General features: G+C 34.1%; 3 protein-coding genes across 3 annotated transcripts; all 3 read left to right on the forward strand.

The window, feature by feature from the left end:
• Nucleotides 1-1,525: 1,525 nt before the first annotated feature.
• Nucleotides 1,526-2,734, forward strand: LOC147411466 (plant/protein (DUF1995)). Its single transcript, XM_086448943.1, has one exon. It carries the CDS (start codon nt 1,606-1,608, stop codon nt 2,632-2,634), a length of 1,029 nt encoding a protein of 342 aa, XP_086305069.1. The 5' UTR covers nt 1,526-1,605; the 3' UTR covers nt 2,635-2,734.
• A 6,783-nt stretch (nt 2,735-9,517) lies between these two features.
• On the forward strand, nt 9,518-10,177 carry LOC147411467 (cysteine-rich receptor-like protein kinase 25). Its single transcript, XM_086432088.1, has one exon. The coding sequence runs from the start codon at nt 9,518-9,520 to the stop codon at nt 10,175-10,177; it is 660 nt and encodes a 219-aa protein (XP_086288214.1).
• Nucleotides 10,178-13,311: 3,134 nt separating this feature from the next.
• On the forward strand, nt 13,312-17,471 carry LOC147411468 (cysteine-rich receptor-like protein kinase 10). Its single transcript, XM_086448949.1, has 7 exons — nt 13,312-14,280; nt 14,917-15,048; nt 15,257-15,378; nt 15,551-15,761; nt 15,921-16,158; nt 16,271-16,421; nt 16,966-17,471. Exons 1-7 carry the CDS (start codon nt 13,443-13,445, stop codon nt 17,266-17,268), a joined length of 1,995 nt encoding a protein of 664 aa, XP_086305075.1. The 5' UTR covers nt 13,312-13,442; the 3' UTR covers nt 17,269-17,471.
• Nucleotides 17,472-17,952: the final 481 nt, after the last annotated feature.

Here is a 17,952-nt window from a genome sequence, read left to right on the forward strand (position 1 = left end):
GATAAGTATCACTTTCTTTAGGTAAAAAGAAGGGGAAAGGAAGAAGAGATTTGATGGACGGGCCCACTACGTTTGCGTTTCTCTCTAGCCAAAATCAATCAAGAACTAAACGTGGATGACTGCGTCTTGGTACGCGCTTGAATACACGGCTGATGTGGCAACAGCACAGAAGCATAGATCGTTTTCATCGGGATACACAAGAAAATGATGTGCATGTCTGTATACTTGCCACATCAGTTGTGTACCAAGACGGTATGCATTCATCATTATTCTAGATTAAATCATCTTCATATTGATAGCGCATCTCCATCAAATATAGACTATCATCTTAAAAAAACTTTCGCACTCACAGTAAAGTCAATTTGAAATTTCATAGAATTTTACGTCGATCAATCACACAAACCATGTATTGAGGATATCCCAATTGCAAAAATACTCTCATTAGGCTTCTTACAATTAATCATCCAAGATCATGTGGAATTTCTACTTGGCTTTTTTGTAGGCAAAAGATCTCTCACCAACGTATACTCGTGTTCAGTTTAGTAGGTCCACATTTTAATGTTGGACCCACTCTAATCTGTGGCTGTACCTAGAGTATCAAAGTTCCGGCTGCATGGCTTTCCTGTTTTGTAAAGAGAGATTCCATTGCAACAACAAATTTTTGCTAACTTATGTAAATCACTCGAGAATTTGGGAGAATCTTTATTTTGTGCGTTGGAGAAATTTTGAATTTGATGCTGTTCATTTTAATTCCCAAAATATGCCTTTGTCATTTTTATAAGAAAATGATCCCCTCTCACAAACTCCTCAACTATACTCTTTTAATGTACCCTCCCTTTTATAAAAGGGTACGAAATCATAAAGATCTGTTTTTTATTATTATAAAACAAAGGATCTATGATACTGTGAAGGAGAGGGAAAAAAAAGAAAAAAGGGAGTCAGATTATCACTAACTAAAACGAGAGAGAGAAAAAAAAAAAAATCTCAGTTTTGATGGTGGGTGTGTTTTATATTTTAGGAAAAACATTATTTTAATCCAGGTGGGGAGGCACATCTTTCTAAATCCCCCTAATTTTTCTAAGTAGGTTGATCAAGTAAATTTTTTCTTTCTTAATTCAATTGATGACTGTCGTGAGATTGACAATACAAATCATTGAAATCGAACTTTGTTCCAACCACTGAGGTTATCTTTTACAATCGCCGATCTCAACTTTTGAACATGAATCATCAAGATGTTACAATTGTTGATCTCGATATTTCAATTACGTGAATCATCAAGATCAAGGATTCAAATGATCGTGATCATAATTTGAATGGTTGATCTACATTATTTGAATTCTGGATCGAGAATCTAAAAATTCTGAGTGAATTTTATCAGGGTGAGGGGACAGTAAGGAAGAAAGATTTTACTGATTGTTAAGAAAACCCCCCAAAACCCAGGGTGCATTTAGAAACACTTCCCTCTCACGGGGTCTAAGACGTAAGTTTCCGTTTTTTTTTTTCCTTGTTTTGTGTGGCTGCTAATACGTATCTCATTATCTCTACACTTTCAAAAGGATAATCAAAATAAAAACAATCCTTTCTTTCACACTTTCTTTGTATCGAATGGCTTCTAATTTCCTAAAACTCTCAACAAAAACAATCAAAATTCCCAAACCTTCAAATCCATCACCTCTACCCAGATCTCTCTTCCTTTCTCTTCCCCTCGCTTTACAGCAAAAACAACAACAATATCCACATTTCTCTTCCTTCTCTCAAAAGCCCCTTCACAGCTTAAAAATCCCTTCTCAATCCCTCCAAGCATCATCACTTTCTTCTTACACCCCACCATCCACAAAAGAAGAAGCCATCCTCCAAACCAAAACATGCATCTCAACCACATTAGAAAAGCCTCTCAACAACCCAAGACTCGCTGGAAAACTCAAGAAACAAAAGCAACCCAGGTTCCGAGTCGAGATCCCAGTAATCGATGACTCAGCCGAGTCTCTCACTCAACTCGCTTTTCAGGTCTTTGGAGATCTACCCATTAGAAGAAAAGGTGCACAGGTTAAGATCCTACTCCTATGGCCTAACTCAACCTTAACAGTCTTGGCTAACAAAACCTTCTCAATTTCTCACTCATCAAACCAAGTTGAAAATATGGATATTTCTTCTTCACCCAGTAACGACTATACCAGAATTTTAAATTCGGCTGACGTGGCAGTGTTTTTGGCGCCGGAAGCTTCTCAATTGGAAGCTATGAAAACAGTTAGTGAGGGTTTGTATCCGAAACCAGTAGTGGTTTTTAACCCAAAGTGGAGATTTGAAGAGGAGAGTGGTTTTGGGGAGTTGAGTGGTTTTGTGGGGTCATTTGAGGTGGTTTATTCGTTTATGGGATTGGAGGTAAGAGGGGTTTTGAGTAAGAGAAAAGGAGTGGTTTTCAAGTTTGTGATAGATGGGATTTTGAGTGGTGAGAGATGGGCGGTTTTCATGGAAGAAGAAGGGGAGTTGAAGGTGGTTTCGAGGTTTAAGAATCGACCTTCGATTGGTGAAGTTGAGAACGTTTTGTATAATTTGATGGCCGTTAATTCTCCTGTGACGAAATCTGTGAAATTTATTAGAGATTTGGTGTCGAATGTAACGGGAAAGAAGTAGTGTGTAACGGAAAACCACTTTGGTGGTTTGAGAGTGCGTGATGTGAGCCGTGCAAGTGATATAATTAATTAATGAATATGTAGCAAACTGTTTGATGAAATTCCTGACTTGAAAGTTTTAACACTCGATGTTTGGTTTGTGAATTCTTTTGATACTATATTTTTACTACCCGAAATCGATTTGATTGGGTGATTTATATTGCTTTAGATTGAATTGGATGAAATAATAGGCGAGGGCATGGTTGACATTACAATTTAGTCTAGAATGGAGCGAAATATTGACCCCAACAAATTCAATATTTTGGACTGTCTCTTAGTATGTTTTGGAATGTCTCATAATATTTTGGTCATGACTTCTGCTTTTTTTTTATCTCGATAGAAACATTTCTTCGAGAGGAGATTTTAAACCTTGGGTGTCGTGCATTATATTTGATATTGGTCGGATTTATTGCATTAATGATTACTAAAGTTTAATTTTGGAGTCGTGCAACACTAACTTCGTTGGACACCATGTTCAACACTGTGATGACTTGGCAGTGAATAGACAACCATAAATTTTGTTTTTCAAAATACAAGTTAAAAAATCAACGATTCTATATGCATTGCCATGTAAGTGTAGTGTGGAACGCAGTGTTCAACGAGGTAAGTCTAACATTTTTCTTAATTTAGTGATTGATATGGGATTAATCTCGAGGTTAGAACAAAATCACATGGTGTTTTGTCTCTATATTGCATGTGCCATCCCAACCGACACGTGTACAATATTAAATAACCATTTTTTAGTGGAAGGACAAGTAGAGATTCAAAGGAATGATCTGGAAAGCAAATCTTGTCAGTCTTACCAATTTAGCTTACCCCTAGTGGTTGAATTTTTATATATGTATGTCTATAATGGTGTATCCCTCCACTTCACACATTGTGTTTGTTGGAGGAAATCTTAAGGTATGACAACATCCTGTATTTATCCACTTGGATTCATGCAACCATCCCTGATATTTAGCCAAACCCACCAAATATTTGGTATAAGACTTGGGTAGGCAAAGGGTGGGTTTGGGGCAGGTTGGCCTTGACGACCCTTAACCGATCTCTAAAGAGAGAGGTTGTAACTTAGACCTGTCTTAACCCCATCAGCCCTAAGTCAGGTAAGCCCAAGCCTTGCGCCAATGAGTTCGGATAGAGTTTGAATTGATTTTTGGGTTTCATTTGATGCTCCTTTTCACCAATATAGGGGTTTAATCTCCATCTTAAAAAGAGGTTTGAGATGATGGTAAAATTATGAGTGAGGTTAGCGTGACTACTTACTAAGGGCCGTGGAGTCCACATGGATTGCCATGTTGGCCTAATAATATTAACATCTCAACCCTCTAGATTCAAGGCATATATCGGATTTTTTTTTTTTTTTTTTTTAATGAAAAAGAAGAAGCTGATTTTGATTTGATCCCAGGCTTTGAAAATGGAAGCCCCCCAAACTCCCAAATTTAAAATTGAAATCAAACGGTTAATTTTTTTTAATTTTTAAGTTTTAAAATGTTGTGATCTATCCAATCATGTTTTTGGATGCAACATTGATGAGTGGTCAAGAAACTTTATTATTTTATTATATGTTTTTCTAAAATTTATATTTTTTGATATGCTATATGATTATTTTTATTAAAATTCATATATCTAACCACATATAATACATAAATGTGCAATGCACAAGTGGGCCAAACCAGATTGGACCTTGTTAAGCCCTAACTTAGCCCAGATTTAATGGGGTTAACATTTTTGAATCCAACATACCTTTGGCAGGCTCAAGATCAAGGCCCTAAACCTTGTTTTTTCAGCCACACTGGATGGGTTTACTGGGCCAGAGGGCCGTATTACAACCCTAGGATAAGACTTGGGCTATCATAGTTATCAACTCCATCAACCTATCAAAGTTGTTACTTGGGAAATTAAATCCAATCGATAGCTCCAGAAGTTGTAAAATCATGACTATATATTATCAATTTTACCATTAGGGAGCTTTTATCTTCCCATGTTTTTCTTATTTCCTATAAATGTTTAAACTAACCATTTTAAAGCTCTTATCATAGTTTGGATTTGAAATTGAAGAGGTATGCTAAGATGCAAGTCCAACTTACGATATCTAAATATATAATTTCATTACGGATCTTAAAAAAAAAAGAAATCAAATTTTATATTAAAACATGAAAAATTGACTTTAACTGAGATGTATAAATATAGATTAAAAGAACATGACCTGTTCATGATCTCTTCCCTCACAGAAACTAAACTGATTTCTTCTCTTATCATCATTTTTCATGATTTCATATAGACCACACTTGGTGCCAATGTCAATGTCAACAGGGGCTCAATTTGCTCCATCGTCAAGAACCTCAGCACATCGATCCATTCTAAGCCAACCTCGGCAATCTCCTGAGTTCCCTTGGAGAGAATGGACCTCACTCCAGATTCTACAAAGGTAAAGTGGGTGAAAAATCAGATAAAATCTATGGATTTATCTAATCAAGAGGTGATATTTCAAAACAAGATTGAAGAATTGTACGAACGAAACAATAAGACTATGTTCAAGGGATATTTCACTACTTTAAACAACAGGGGTATCTCAAATATTCAGCTAAAACCTCATGGTACATTTTTTTTTGTGTGATAACCATGGCACATCTTAATTATCCTTCCTTCGTTGACTCTTGGATTTGATGGGCATTTACCATTCAAAATTCAGGATCGTATAACAAGCTTTGCCAAGCCAACATCTGAAAGTTTCGGATTCATCTCCCTATCTTACAAAATGTTGCCAGCTTTGAGATCTAGATGAATAATCTTAAGTCGAGAATCTTCATGAAGATAAAGAAGGCCTCGAGCAATGCCTCCTATGATTTTGCAACGGATTCCCCATTCCAAATGCTCTCTTTTGTTTGTATAAATGAATATATATACAAACCGAGAAGATTGAGAAAGTAATCATCAAACTACTAAGATGATGTACAAATACTTGAAAAAGAAGATGAATATGGACTGCATTTATCAATAAATAATTTTTTTGATCAATTAGATATAAGACCACATAATGAGTCAAACCGAATATATATTTGAGGAGGCTCTTGTCAAATATGAGTCCGACTAGCCTTCCTAAGATAATGAGGTACAGAGGCCTTACTAAACCTCATTAACCATCAAAAAGTCATCGAGATGTGTAAAACATATCATCGAGACTTGTAACAAATCTTGAGGTCTTGTTTTAAACATCTTGAGGCCTTTATGAAGGTGGAGGCGGTTTAGTAAGGCCTTTTTCCTTACTATCTTAGTAAGGAATAAGAGTTTTACTTCAAATATTAAGTTCCATCAATTTCTAAATCATTGGAATTTATGCTACTAACGATGCTTTTGATTAGGTGGGTTCAAGACTTGTTTCATCAATGACTGGAATAATAAATTTTAAGAGCTACTATTGGCACCCCAACTTTTACTTATTACATCCCAATAAAAATTAAAGAGAAAAAAGTACATAGTTGAGAATGAGTAAAAGTATTTTTTTTTTAAAACTAAATTTTATTTTTTGATTTAAGATTTAATATTAGTCTAATCATGACAGTAAACACCTAGAGTGATAATGTTTTGTACTGGTGGGAGAATAATTTGAACCAATTGTTATAATGTTTGAATGGTGTGTTTTAATTTTTAATTGGGGCATAAATATGTGTAATTGTGTATCTTGAGAAAGAAAATCTATGATTTTATCACATGGCACATTGGGAGAGTAGAGGGGGAGGAGGGCAGAGGGGGGAATCAGAAAATCATTATTCCTTGGGGAAATTATCGAAAAAAACCAAACTAAAAAATTAATTACCAAAAAGGTACTAACTCTTTATAATTTACAATAAGGAATCAAAATCGGAACTTAAAGTGCCAGTTTTTTAATTTAGTATTAAAATGTAAAAAACCAACACTTTAAGTGCTGCAAATTTTGTTTTTATTTTTTATTTTTAAAATTCGACACTTCAATTGCAGTAAATTTTGTTTTTAAAATTTTTTAAGACCAAACACTTTAACTGTAGTAACATTTTTTTTGTTATTGTTATTATTATTATCTTTTTTTTTTTGAATTTTGAAAATATGAAGTAATTTTTGATTAACGCCCTTTTCTCTCTCCTGTCCATATAGTGAAAAAAAAGAAAACTTCCTAATCTGATCATCTTGTGCTATTCAAAAACATGATCCGATGCAATAGAGTTGTAGAGTACAAAATTATATGAACTTTAAGAAAAATTAAAACATAATTATTTTTCACCGTTGAATTATTATTTTTAAAGTTGGGTTCTCACTAGTCATCCATTTTCAACACCTTGGATCAAGTTCAAAAAATAATATTCTTTTAATATATATTTTTTAAATATAAATATTTTCATGAAATTTACAAGACTATGTTGTTGGATCGTAAATATGTGTCCTGTGGGCAAGGGAAAAAATATTCTCTCTATTGCTGAGGTCATTTGCATCACATATCAAACGTTTGTTGGGTTATGACCAAACATGTTAGTTAGCGTCATGGGCGTGCGTCAAAACCAGGTCATATTATCAGAACTCTTTTTGAAAGTTCTCGTCCACTTCAAGGAACTGAGATTTGCTGTTGCAAAAGTTACATGCTAAGCTACTTAACCAATGGCTTAACGCCATCTGTATTAAAAAAAATAACAATTGAGTGGAATGGGAGTAGGGATCCAGTACGGCGTGTCTTACCCAAACAAGGTCAGCTGGTACCCCATTTTATGCTACATGGGTTTGTTTGGTACCTACATACCATATGGATATGTAGGCCACGCCTTGATGAACCTACGTACCAAAAATCAGTTTGATTTGTGATGTGAATCCATTGATTATTGCATTGTTTTAAGAATGATTTCTAATCGTGGGATTTAAACTCTTTTTCAAGAGCATAGATCTAGTGGATACAAGTCATCAAACATTATGACTTTTGGTACGTAGGTTCACCAAGGCACAGCCCAACCCACGTATCCATATGGTCTGTGGGTCCCAAACAAATTTTACTACAAAAATTACATTACTTTATCAAGTTGTTACTGAGCAAATCCTTAGGGCCCGTGTGGATACAGGAGCCAGAAGTACTTAGAAAATAAGTACTTTCTTAAGTACTTTTAGAAGTACTGTCTAGAGTAGGTGGATAACTGTTGTGTGTTTGGATGTAGGTTATGAAAAGTACTGTCAGAAATACTTTTGATAGAGTTTTGTGTTTGAAAACTATTTTGGATTCTGTTAAAATGATCAAAATGCCCTTATGAGTATCAATTATTATTTTTAACATTATAACTCAACAAATTATTCTTCAAAAGAAATAAAAGTTATTATTTTTATCTGTAAAAACTAATATAAACACTCAACAATTATAAACAAATAGAAGATATTGTGAGCAAATATATACAACCACTAAAAATATGAAGAAGCTTTCACCACATCAATGGATAGTAAATTTGTGTGTAATTGTTTACATCAATCTTGCAATAAGAAAATTTCAACCATGGTTGGAATGCTCATGGATAAATCAATGAATGAGCAATTGGGGGAGCTAGAAATCCAAATTCAAATGCTACACTAAAATGCTACCACCACATCAATGAATAATAATAAATATTATTTAATTGCATTTTTGAGGATATGCTTGTAATTTTCAAAACTTATGAAGGGCATACTTGTCCCAAATGCTACACCAAAAAGCTACCACCACATCAATGGATAGTAATATAGTATTACTGCAATTGCATTTTTGAGGGTATGCTTATAATTTTCAAAATTTATGAGGGGTATACTTGTCCCAAATGTTACACCGAAAAGCGATATGATAGTAATATAATGTTATTCCAATTGTCTTTTTGAGGGAAGGTTTGAAATTTTCAAAATTTATGACGGACATACTTATCTTAATCCCGTCATTTTGACAATATTTTGTGGCTCCGCACAAAAGTAATTTAGAGAAGTAGCACTATTGGTACTCCGTGAAAAAGCACTAAAATGACTCCACAATAAAGTATTTCTTTCTAGGAATTATTTATCCAAACATCTTTAAAATACTTCTAACTCCCTGCAAAAGTCAGAAGTACTTAGAAAAGTCAATCCACACAGGCCCTTACTTTATGAATCAAGCTAGCATGACTAATCGGTAAGATTTCAAATCTTATTAAGAGTAATTGGACTCACATGAATTACCAAATTGGCAATCCGACATGACAAACTTTTAGAGTTCATGGAAAAACTCATATTAAAAAGAATAAAAAAAAAGGAAAATCCTTTTTAAACTTGATTGTAAGTGTTGAAAATTGATGGCTACAAAAGTAACAAATTTAAAACTAAAATCTAGTGCTGAAAATTATCTTTTTTTCAAAATTATCGTTTATAACCATGTGGAATCAGTTCATATTTTTTGGATACTACAAATTGATGTTGTTAGGATTCAGCTCAAGGTATGTCAAGTAACTAATTAAGGGCATAAATTTGATTTTATGGCGTGGATCCCCACTATAAGGTTTGTTGGGTAACAAACCTGATAAGGTAAAAATGTAACAGTGCTCTAAATCCTTTACAAAATGCGGGAGTTTTCCCAAATAAGTCTTCAATGCACGTGAGAAAAGTCTTTAGAGTTTCGTCTTCATGAGGACTGACTCAATGTTCACATTCTAAGCTGTATTCTGGATACAAAAACACAAATTGGTTGAAAAGTCTTAAGATAAGATAGGGCTCCCCCTAACCTTGTTTTTTTGCATGTTTATAGATTGTAATCTTCATTCGGCAGACATAGTTTCTGATCTAATAATATATATCTAGAAAATTATGGAGTGACTACGTTACATACTGTGTTTCAGACGATGGGTTGCTTTGATATGATCTTCTTCTCCATCATTTCTTCGGCCATTGTCTTCGTACACTTGGGTCTCAACACTGCCCAAGAGTCACCTTACTACAGTCAGCACTACTGTGTAAGAAATAGTTATACTAACACCAGTGGCAAATACGAATCAAATCTCAAACTTCTCATCTCTTCTCAATCCTACGAAGCCACGGCTGCTAATGGGTTCTATAATGCCACCATTGGCAAAAACCCAGATGATAGGGTGTATGGTCTCTTCCTATGTAGAGGGGACATTTCCTCTCAAAATTGTCAGAATTGTCTCAATATTTCTGGTGAATATCTCAAGAATCTTTGTTCTTCCAACTTTAAAGAGGCAATTATATGGTATGATGAGTGCATGATAAGGTCCTCCAATCGATACTTCTTCTCTACTTTGGAGTTGCAGCCCGATGTTTGTCTACCTAGTCCAAATAATAACACCAATCCATATTTATTTGAACAAGATTTGAAGGTTTTGACGGATTACCTTGTGGAAGAGGCAGCTTTTGGTAATTCTTTTTCTACTTCTATGGCTACTTATACACGCATGTTCGCGGCTAGAGGAATGAATAATTTCAGCTTCTCAAAATTATATTTATGGCCTATCGCAGTGCACTCCAGATATATCTCAAGGTGATTGTTAGACATGCTTACAAGAGACCGTGGGAAGTATTCCAGGTTGCTGCTATGGTGTGGGAGGTGCACATATTCTTCGACCTAGTTGTTCATTAAGATATGAGTCGTTTCCTTTCTATTATCCATCGTCTAATCTTCCTCCACTTCAACCATTAATCAATATGACGACCCCAAACGGTATGATTTCCATTCCAGATTCTTTTTAATTTTTTTAAAACACAGTTCACAAAATCTTATTCAGGGGTGTTGGAAAAATCTGAGATTTATTCTGTGTTTGAATGAAAGTGTAAGTGGTAAATGTTTTTAGTCCTAAATCATATAAGAAAAAAAATGTAACTCTTATGTGAAAACTCTAGGTAGTGTAGTGAATGTGAGAGTGATATCGGTAAAGCCCACGTTATAAAAAAAGGCCCATGGTTTCTAAGGGATTTGGACCATTGGTTCGAAAAACCTTAGAGTATGTGCGGCCTTTTTAATATTATTATTTTTGTTTCTAAGCAAGTAAGATTTGAACTCAGAGAGGCAAGTGGTGGTTGTTCTAAATAGGGACATCCTCACAAAATGTCTGTCCAAACAATCACAAACTAAAGACAACATGGGTGTCTTTGAATAACCACCTCAAAGAGACATTTTCACCAGTTATGGTGTTTGTCTAAAGAAATATTTCTAACTCTATAAATTCTCATCTATTCTCTCATTTGCATCATCAAATTTTCGAATTTTTTTGTATTGTGTCATCCGTTTTTTTAGATTCATCATGAGTCATTGAGTATACAACCATAATACAAGTTTGATTGTACGTGTGCACTTGGAGTATTGTCTTATACACGTGTGGAGTATTGTATCTTGGGAGATAAACGTCCAGAGATTATTAGCAAATCGTAGGGGCAAAATTTGTCTTAAGGCTATTGTATCTAATATAAGCATTGTTGTTCAAATCAATGATTGAGTCCAATTGGTAATTTTAAGTTATTTTGTTATTTGTGATTTTATTTCAATTCTTTTTTATTTATCTTCTGAATACTAACAACACAAAAATAACAAAGGGAACATTACGCATTCTAAATTTTTAAAACTATGATTTTACTAAGTAAATTATTCTTTTAAGGGATCAAAATGCTATAAGGTGAAATATCGATTTTTCCCCTGCAGTAAGAGAAAGGGGCAAGGATATTCAAGTATAAAAGCATTAGTAATCACATTTTGGTGAATATTAGAGATATGTCCCTTGTTTTGAAATTGATGACACAATCCTAGCAATCTTGAGGGGAAATTGATGTCCCCTCTATATAGGTATTACAGGTATTTAAATTTAAAAAAAAAATGATATGGGTCCCGGTTCGATTCGAGGTTGAGTAACAAACTTGTATGGTTCCCTTGGAGTAGTTGTCAAACTCTCAGGAAGCTGTTATACTAAAAACGCAACATCTATAAATCTCTCTATATTCAAATAAAATTAAAATACCGAAAGAGTATAACAGAAAAGGAAGATTGTTTCGAGCCCGACCAAACATTATAATTTAATCAATAATCTTAAGTCATATTTAGTTTACAATCCATATCTCAATCAAATAATCCTAATTCTAAAATTTTAAAATTAGCTCTACTACTCTGTGGTCCGGCAGAACATATTATCCAATTATTAATGTTGGCAATACGAATGTAATTTTGTTATTTAATTAACTATATAATGAATCATATCTTCAGTCAAGGTATATATGTTCTTTTCAGACTAGAGCTTCCACAAAAATTATTATTGCTTATGCTGGAAGAGGTGGAAAATCATCTTCAAATGTTGTCGTTATTGGTGTTCAAACAATTATTGGAGTGTTACTATTGTTCGTTGTTTGCACATATTTATTAAGGAGCAAGACAAGGAAAAAATCGAAAACAATTATTATTGGTTAGTAAGCATAGATTATTCTATACTTTTAAGAAAACTTGGTTCTTCTGGTTGAGAACCACTTTGAATAGATAAGTTGTGGGTTTGATATTTTTGTGGTAGAAACAGCCTCCGAGGTATTCCATTTTTTGTTATTTCCTTTGGTGCATGGTAAACATACAGAGTTCCCTTCAATGAAAACTGATAGTATTCCCATCATATATCACTTTTTCGCAGAAAAAGACGTGATTGGAGACGTAGAGTCCTTGAAATTTGATTTGGGCACAATCAAAGTTGCTACGAACAACTTTATAATAATTATTATGAATTATTTTATGAGTTAGGATATAGATTAGTAATTTTTTTATGGATAAATTAATGATTTTTTATAAATAAATTAGTGATTATTGTATGGAATTTTATGTTTATTATATGTTTGTTTTTTCATTAAAAAATATTACTTACAATTTATAGAATATTGACAATCGATAAAATCGAACCAAACCAAACCGATTTTAGTTTGGTTTGGGTTGATTTGATTCCAATGGAATTTAATTCGATTCTAGTTCTTATTTAGTGGAACTGACTTATATTGGTTCAATTCCAATTTGACCTCAAACCGAATCAAGTTACACCCCTAGTTGCAACTCACTCAGGTTACAATTCAAATGCCCATGTCTTCCATCTCTAGTCAAAACTTTGATTTTTCTTTAAGAATTTGATCGGTATAATATATTTTTATTCTATTCAATTTCACCTTTAGTAAATGTGATTGAATAGAATAAAAATATATTATATCGATCAAATTCTATGAGAAAAATCAAATTTTTGACTAGAAAAAAATCAAAGTAGCTTAAAACAAGGTGTGATGTCATTAATTTGAAAATACAGGGGCTATGTCAAATATTTATAAAGGAAAATCCTTGGGGGACTTTGATTTCACTGTGATTCTCACTGTCTTGATGTGATAGTCATAGATGTAAGATGTCTACCTAAACCCGCCTTCATTTTCCATTTAAGTTAGGAACCTTTTGTCTTTACGAAGAATGACTTCCTTTGCGAAGAATGACTTTCTTTCTACACAGAAGTCTTTCTTTCGTCTTTACGAAGAGTGACTTACTTTCTACATTCATTTATAAAAAAACGCGCAAACTGGTTGAAAAGTCTCATGATGCGATGGGGCTCTGCCTAACCTTATTTTTTTATGTTGAGGGCTATAAATTCATAGCCAATGCAGGCTATAAATTCACAGCCAACTCGTCTTAAGATCTCTAAGAACAAGAGCTTCAATATCATCGACAATCTTTCTAAACCACGTAAATCTTGATTAATTTTTTTTTCCTCATTTATTTCATCTTGTATATCTTTATTCTCTCATCAAACCATGGGTCGCTCTGATATGATCTTCTTAATTTCTGCCATTCTCATCATCAGACACTTGGGTCTCACCACAGCCCAAGTATCTCCTTTCTACCGTTACCACTTCTGTGTAGGAAATAATGACACTAACACCAACACATACCAATCAAATCTCAAACTTCTCCTCTCTTCTCAATCATATAACGCCACAGCCATTAATGGATTCTATAATGCCACCATTGGTCAAAACCCAGATAGGGTGTATGGTCTCTTCTTATGTAGAGGGGATCTTTCTTCTCAAGCATGCCAGTATTGTCTCAATACTTGTGGTGAAGATTTCAAGAGTCGTTGTTCTTCCAACGATAAAGAGGCAATTATATGGTATGACGAGTGCATGATACGGTACTCCAACCGAAACTTCTTCTCCAGTTTGGAGCAGAAGCCGGGTACTTTTCTATCAAGTCCGAATGAGAATGTGGATAAGGTTACATTCGATAAGGATTTGAAGATTTTGACAGATTACCTTGTGCAACAGGCAGCTTTTGGTAATTCTTCTTCTATTACGAGGCTTACTTCTACACGTTTGTTCGCGGCTAGAGAAGTGAATGCTTCTCAAATTATATATGGGCTAGCGCAATGCACTCCTGATATATCTCAAGTTGATTGCAAAGAATGCTTGCAAGAGACTGTGAGAACTATTCCAGGGTGCTGCTATGGTAAGGGAGGTGCTCATATTCTTCGGCCCAGTTGTTCATTGAGATACGAATCAACTCCTTTCTATTTTATATCTACTCCTCCTCCGCTGCAATCACCAATCAACAGTTCTGTACCTCCTTCGCCAATCAACACGATTACCCCCAACGGTATGCTTTTTTTTTTTTTTTTTGAGAGAAAGAAAGTTACCCGGCAGGCCTAATTGTTGCATTTTAATTACAAAAACTCTTTGGAGTTGTGAAAACTCAAAGGGTATGTTACTTTATGAAGTTCCTTACCCACCAAGTCAAAAAATTCAACAGTTGAGTTAGAATCTACGGTTGTGTATTCTGTTAGTGAGTTATTCTGTCAGGTTGAGTTAAAAAATCAGCACTCTTTTCAATATAAATTAAATATAAGACGAATAAATAAAGTATAATGATTAAAAAACTCAACTCCAACGGAACAATTCAAAAATTCATTGATGTGGCATGTGCAAGAATCTTAGATTCTTTTTTTCCCTTGGGATATACAACTGCGTACATCACCATAAACATGTGCAATTGTGTATTCCAAGGGAAAAAATATGCAATTTTTAGATAGGCCATGTCAATGAGTTTTTTCAGTTATTCTGTCAGGTTGAATTAGAAAATCAACGCTCACAAATAAAAGGTTCGATTAAATTATCTTATTTCCTTGGACAGATTAAATGCATTCCAAACTATTTACAAAGTCAGCGAAAATGTGGTTTTGATAATATCTCTTCAAGACTGGAATTAATATGAAAATCCTTATTGCTCATGCAGGAAGTGGTGGAAAGTCGTCTTCAAATATTGTCGTTATCGTTGTTCCAACAATTATTGGAGTGTTGCTACTGTTCGTTGTCAGTGCGTATTTATTAAGGAAGAAGACAAGGACAAAATCAAAAACTATTATTGGTTGGTATCAAAAACTATACTTTTAACAAAATTTAGTTCTCCCCAAATTCAGAACCACTTTGAATATATAAGTTAGGGTTTGATGTATTTGTTGTAAAAACGGCTTCAAAGCCATTCCACTTGTTGTTACCTTCTTTGGTTCATGGTAGACATGCAGAGTTCCTTTAAATGAGTCTGATTGTATTCCCATTATATATCACTCGTGCAGATAAAGACGAGATTGAAAAACCAGATTCCTTGCAATTCGACTTTGGTACAATTAGAATCGCTACGAACAACTTTTCTGATGAAAATAAACTTGGAGAAGGTGGATTTGGTGCAGTATATAGGGTAATAATAATTACCTTGGATTAAAACGTAGTACTTACGTATATATCTCAAGGATAATTGAATTTAATTTGTATTAATTTGAGGATAATTGTTATTGATGAGAATGTGATGTGAGGATTTGCTTGAAAAAGTTTATACAGTCTTTTAGTCATTTGTTGTTAACCTTATGTAGGGTGAGCTTGCAGATGGGCAAGAAATAGCAGTGAAGAGGCTCTCTAGGAATTCAGGACAAGGTTCACATGAATTCAAGAACGAAGTGATGCTACTGCATAAGCTTCAACACAGGAATCTTGTTAGGCTTTTGGGATTTTGTTTGGAAGGAGAAGAAAAACTACTCATCTATGAATATGTTCCTAACAGGAGCCTTGACAAATATATATTCGGTGTGTGGCCTGTTATAAGTTCTCGGATCCAATTAAGAAAAAAATTTACTTATTTATTCATCTTGTTTGTTCAAATATTTGAGCACCATCATAGTAGTTTAATCATGATTGCTTTCTTATTAATCCTCTTTTTTTGTACATGTATAAATGTATATATAGATACAAACAAAAGAGAGGATTTGGATTGGGAGATGCGTCACAAAATCATAGGAGGGATTGCTCGAGGGCTTCTTTATCTTCATGAAGATTCTCGACTAAGGATTATTCATCGGGATCTTAAAACTGGCAACATTTTGTTAGATGGAGAGATGATCCCCAAAATTTCAGATTTTGGCATGGCAAAGCTTTTTGATGTTGATCAAACAAGAGGCAGTACAAGTAGGATTGCTGGGACATTGTAAGTATTATATGAATTCTTTAGAAAGATTTTTAGTATTTGAGATCAAATTAGAGAATAGAATCATATATATTGATAGAATCTTAATATTTGATTATTGATTTGAATGCAGTGGATACATGGCCCCTGAGTATTGTTTGCATGGAATATTCTCAGTCAAATCAGATGTGTATAGCTTTGGGGTTTTGGTTTTGGAAATCGTGAGTGGTCAAAAGATCAACAATTTCAATCGATCAGGTCCTTCCGGATACCTTCTTAGCCAGGTAAGTATGAATCTCCAGACGAAATATTCTATCCTTTTTAATGGGTAAGCTGGATTATAACCAAGGCTGAATTATTATACATTCACCAAAATTTTGAAATTCCAATATCAGCACATTTTTCATTTTAATTTCGAAAATGGTAATTTATTATTTTAACAGTAATTTTTTCACTGGTAAGTAAAACTAAAGGATGCCAAGAAATGGTCTTATTGACAGAGAAAACACACATTCCAAACTATTTAGAAAGTCGGTAAAATAAAAAATGATTTGATAAGGGGTATATACTTTCTACTAACATAGGACCTCAAAGCCACTTTCTTACAAACAAGGGATTCTTTGATTATTGGAGTTATTATTTTCAATAATCCAAAAAAAATTTATTAATTATATTGAAAATAAAAGGAAATCCAAACCATTCCAACTGATCTGATAACTATTATTATCAAATTAATCAAAAGCCCAAAGCTTTAGCCTTGTAACAATGGCAAGTCAAAGCCATACAGACCCTTTAGCTTCAAATGAATACTAATGTATATCATTGCAGGCATGGAACTATTGGAGAGAAGGTACAGCTTTAGAGTTGATGGATCCAACTTTGAAACGTAGTTTTTCCACAAATGAAGTGATGAAATGCATCCACATTGGACTATTATGTGTTCAGGAAAACATAGACGATAGACCTACCATGTCGTCTGTTGTTTTAATGCTCAACAGCCATTCCATTAGTCTCGCATCACCTTCCCCACCAGCATCTTTCTTAGAGAGTGGATGGGGGTTGGATCAGTCGACAAGTGGCTCAATGCAATATTCTGCAAATGCAGATTCCCTTGTCACGGAACCTCGATAATTTGTTTTTAACTTAAAATAGAGTAAGTCTAAATGAATCCCATTCCACCATTGTCTTTTATAGTTCCCTAAAATTGTATGATTATATAAGCTGAGCATGCCAGACCATTGCAAAACTCCACAATATAAGGGTTCATTCAGTTTGTGTATTAGATGAGAAAACCAATTAAGTTGAAATAAAAGTTGTGTAGTCGATATGTTATACTTTTTGGTGTCTTTAAGAAGGTTTTTTTTGCTAGAAATATGAAATGGACTTAATTTGTTTCTTTGATCCTTGATGGTTTGGGATTTAGAAACAAAGTTGTTTGTGTCCTTGACGAGTGGACATGATGAACACATTTGAGTCGGTTCGTACCAAACTAGATAGATTGACATGGCTTTAGACATAATTGAATGAAAAAGTGGATTTTATCAACTGACCACAAAGGCATCAAGATTGATGATGACGACTCAATGTAAAGGAATGAAGGTAGTATAATATCCCAACAAGAACCCCATTGATTTTAGCTGTTAGATATTATTTTCAATGACCACATTTCGAGCTCATTTATGGAAGTAATTGCAAAGATCGATTTGTGTGTAAATTAGACTAAAATGTTCTATTTATAAAATTTTAAGGAAGAATTTCCCAAGAAGCAAGAGAAGGTTTTCCCTCTAGGCAAGGCACTTCTGAAGGCTTTTTTTC

This window comes from Akebia trifoliata, chromosome 1 (genome assembly GCF_017979445.1).
Source record: "Akebia trifoliata isolate Shusen 1 chromosome 1, ASM1797944v1, whole genome shotgun sequence".
NCBI classification, from domain to species: Eukaryota; Viridiplantae; Streptophyta; class Magnoliopsida; order Ranunculales; family Lardizabalaceae; genus Akebia; species Akebia trifoliata.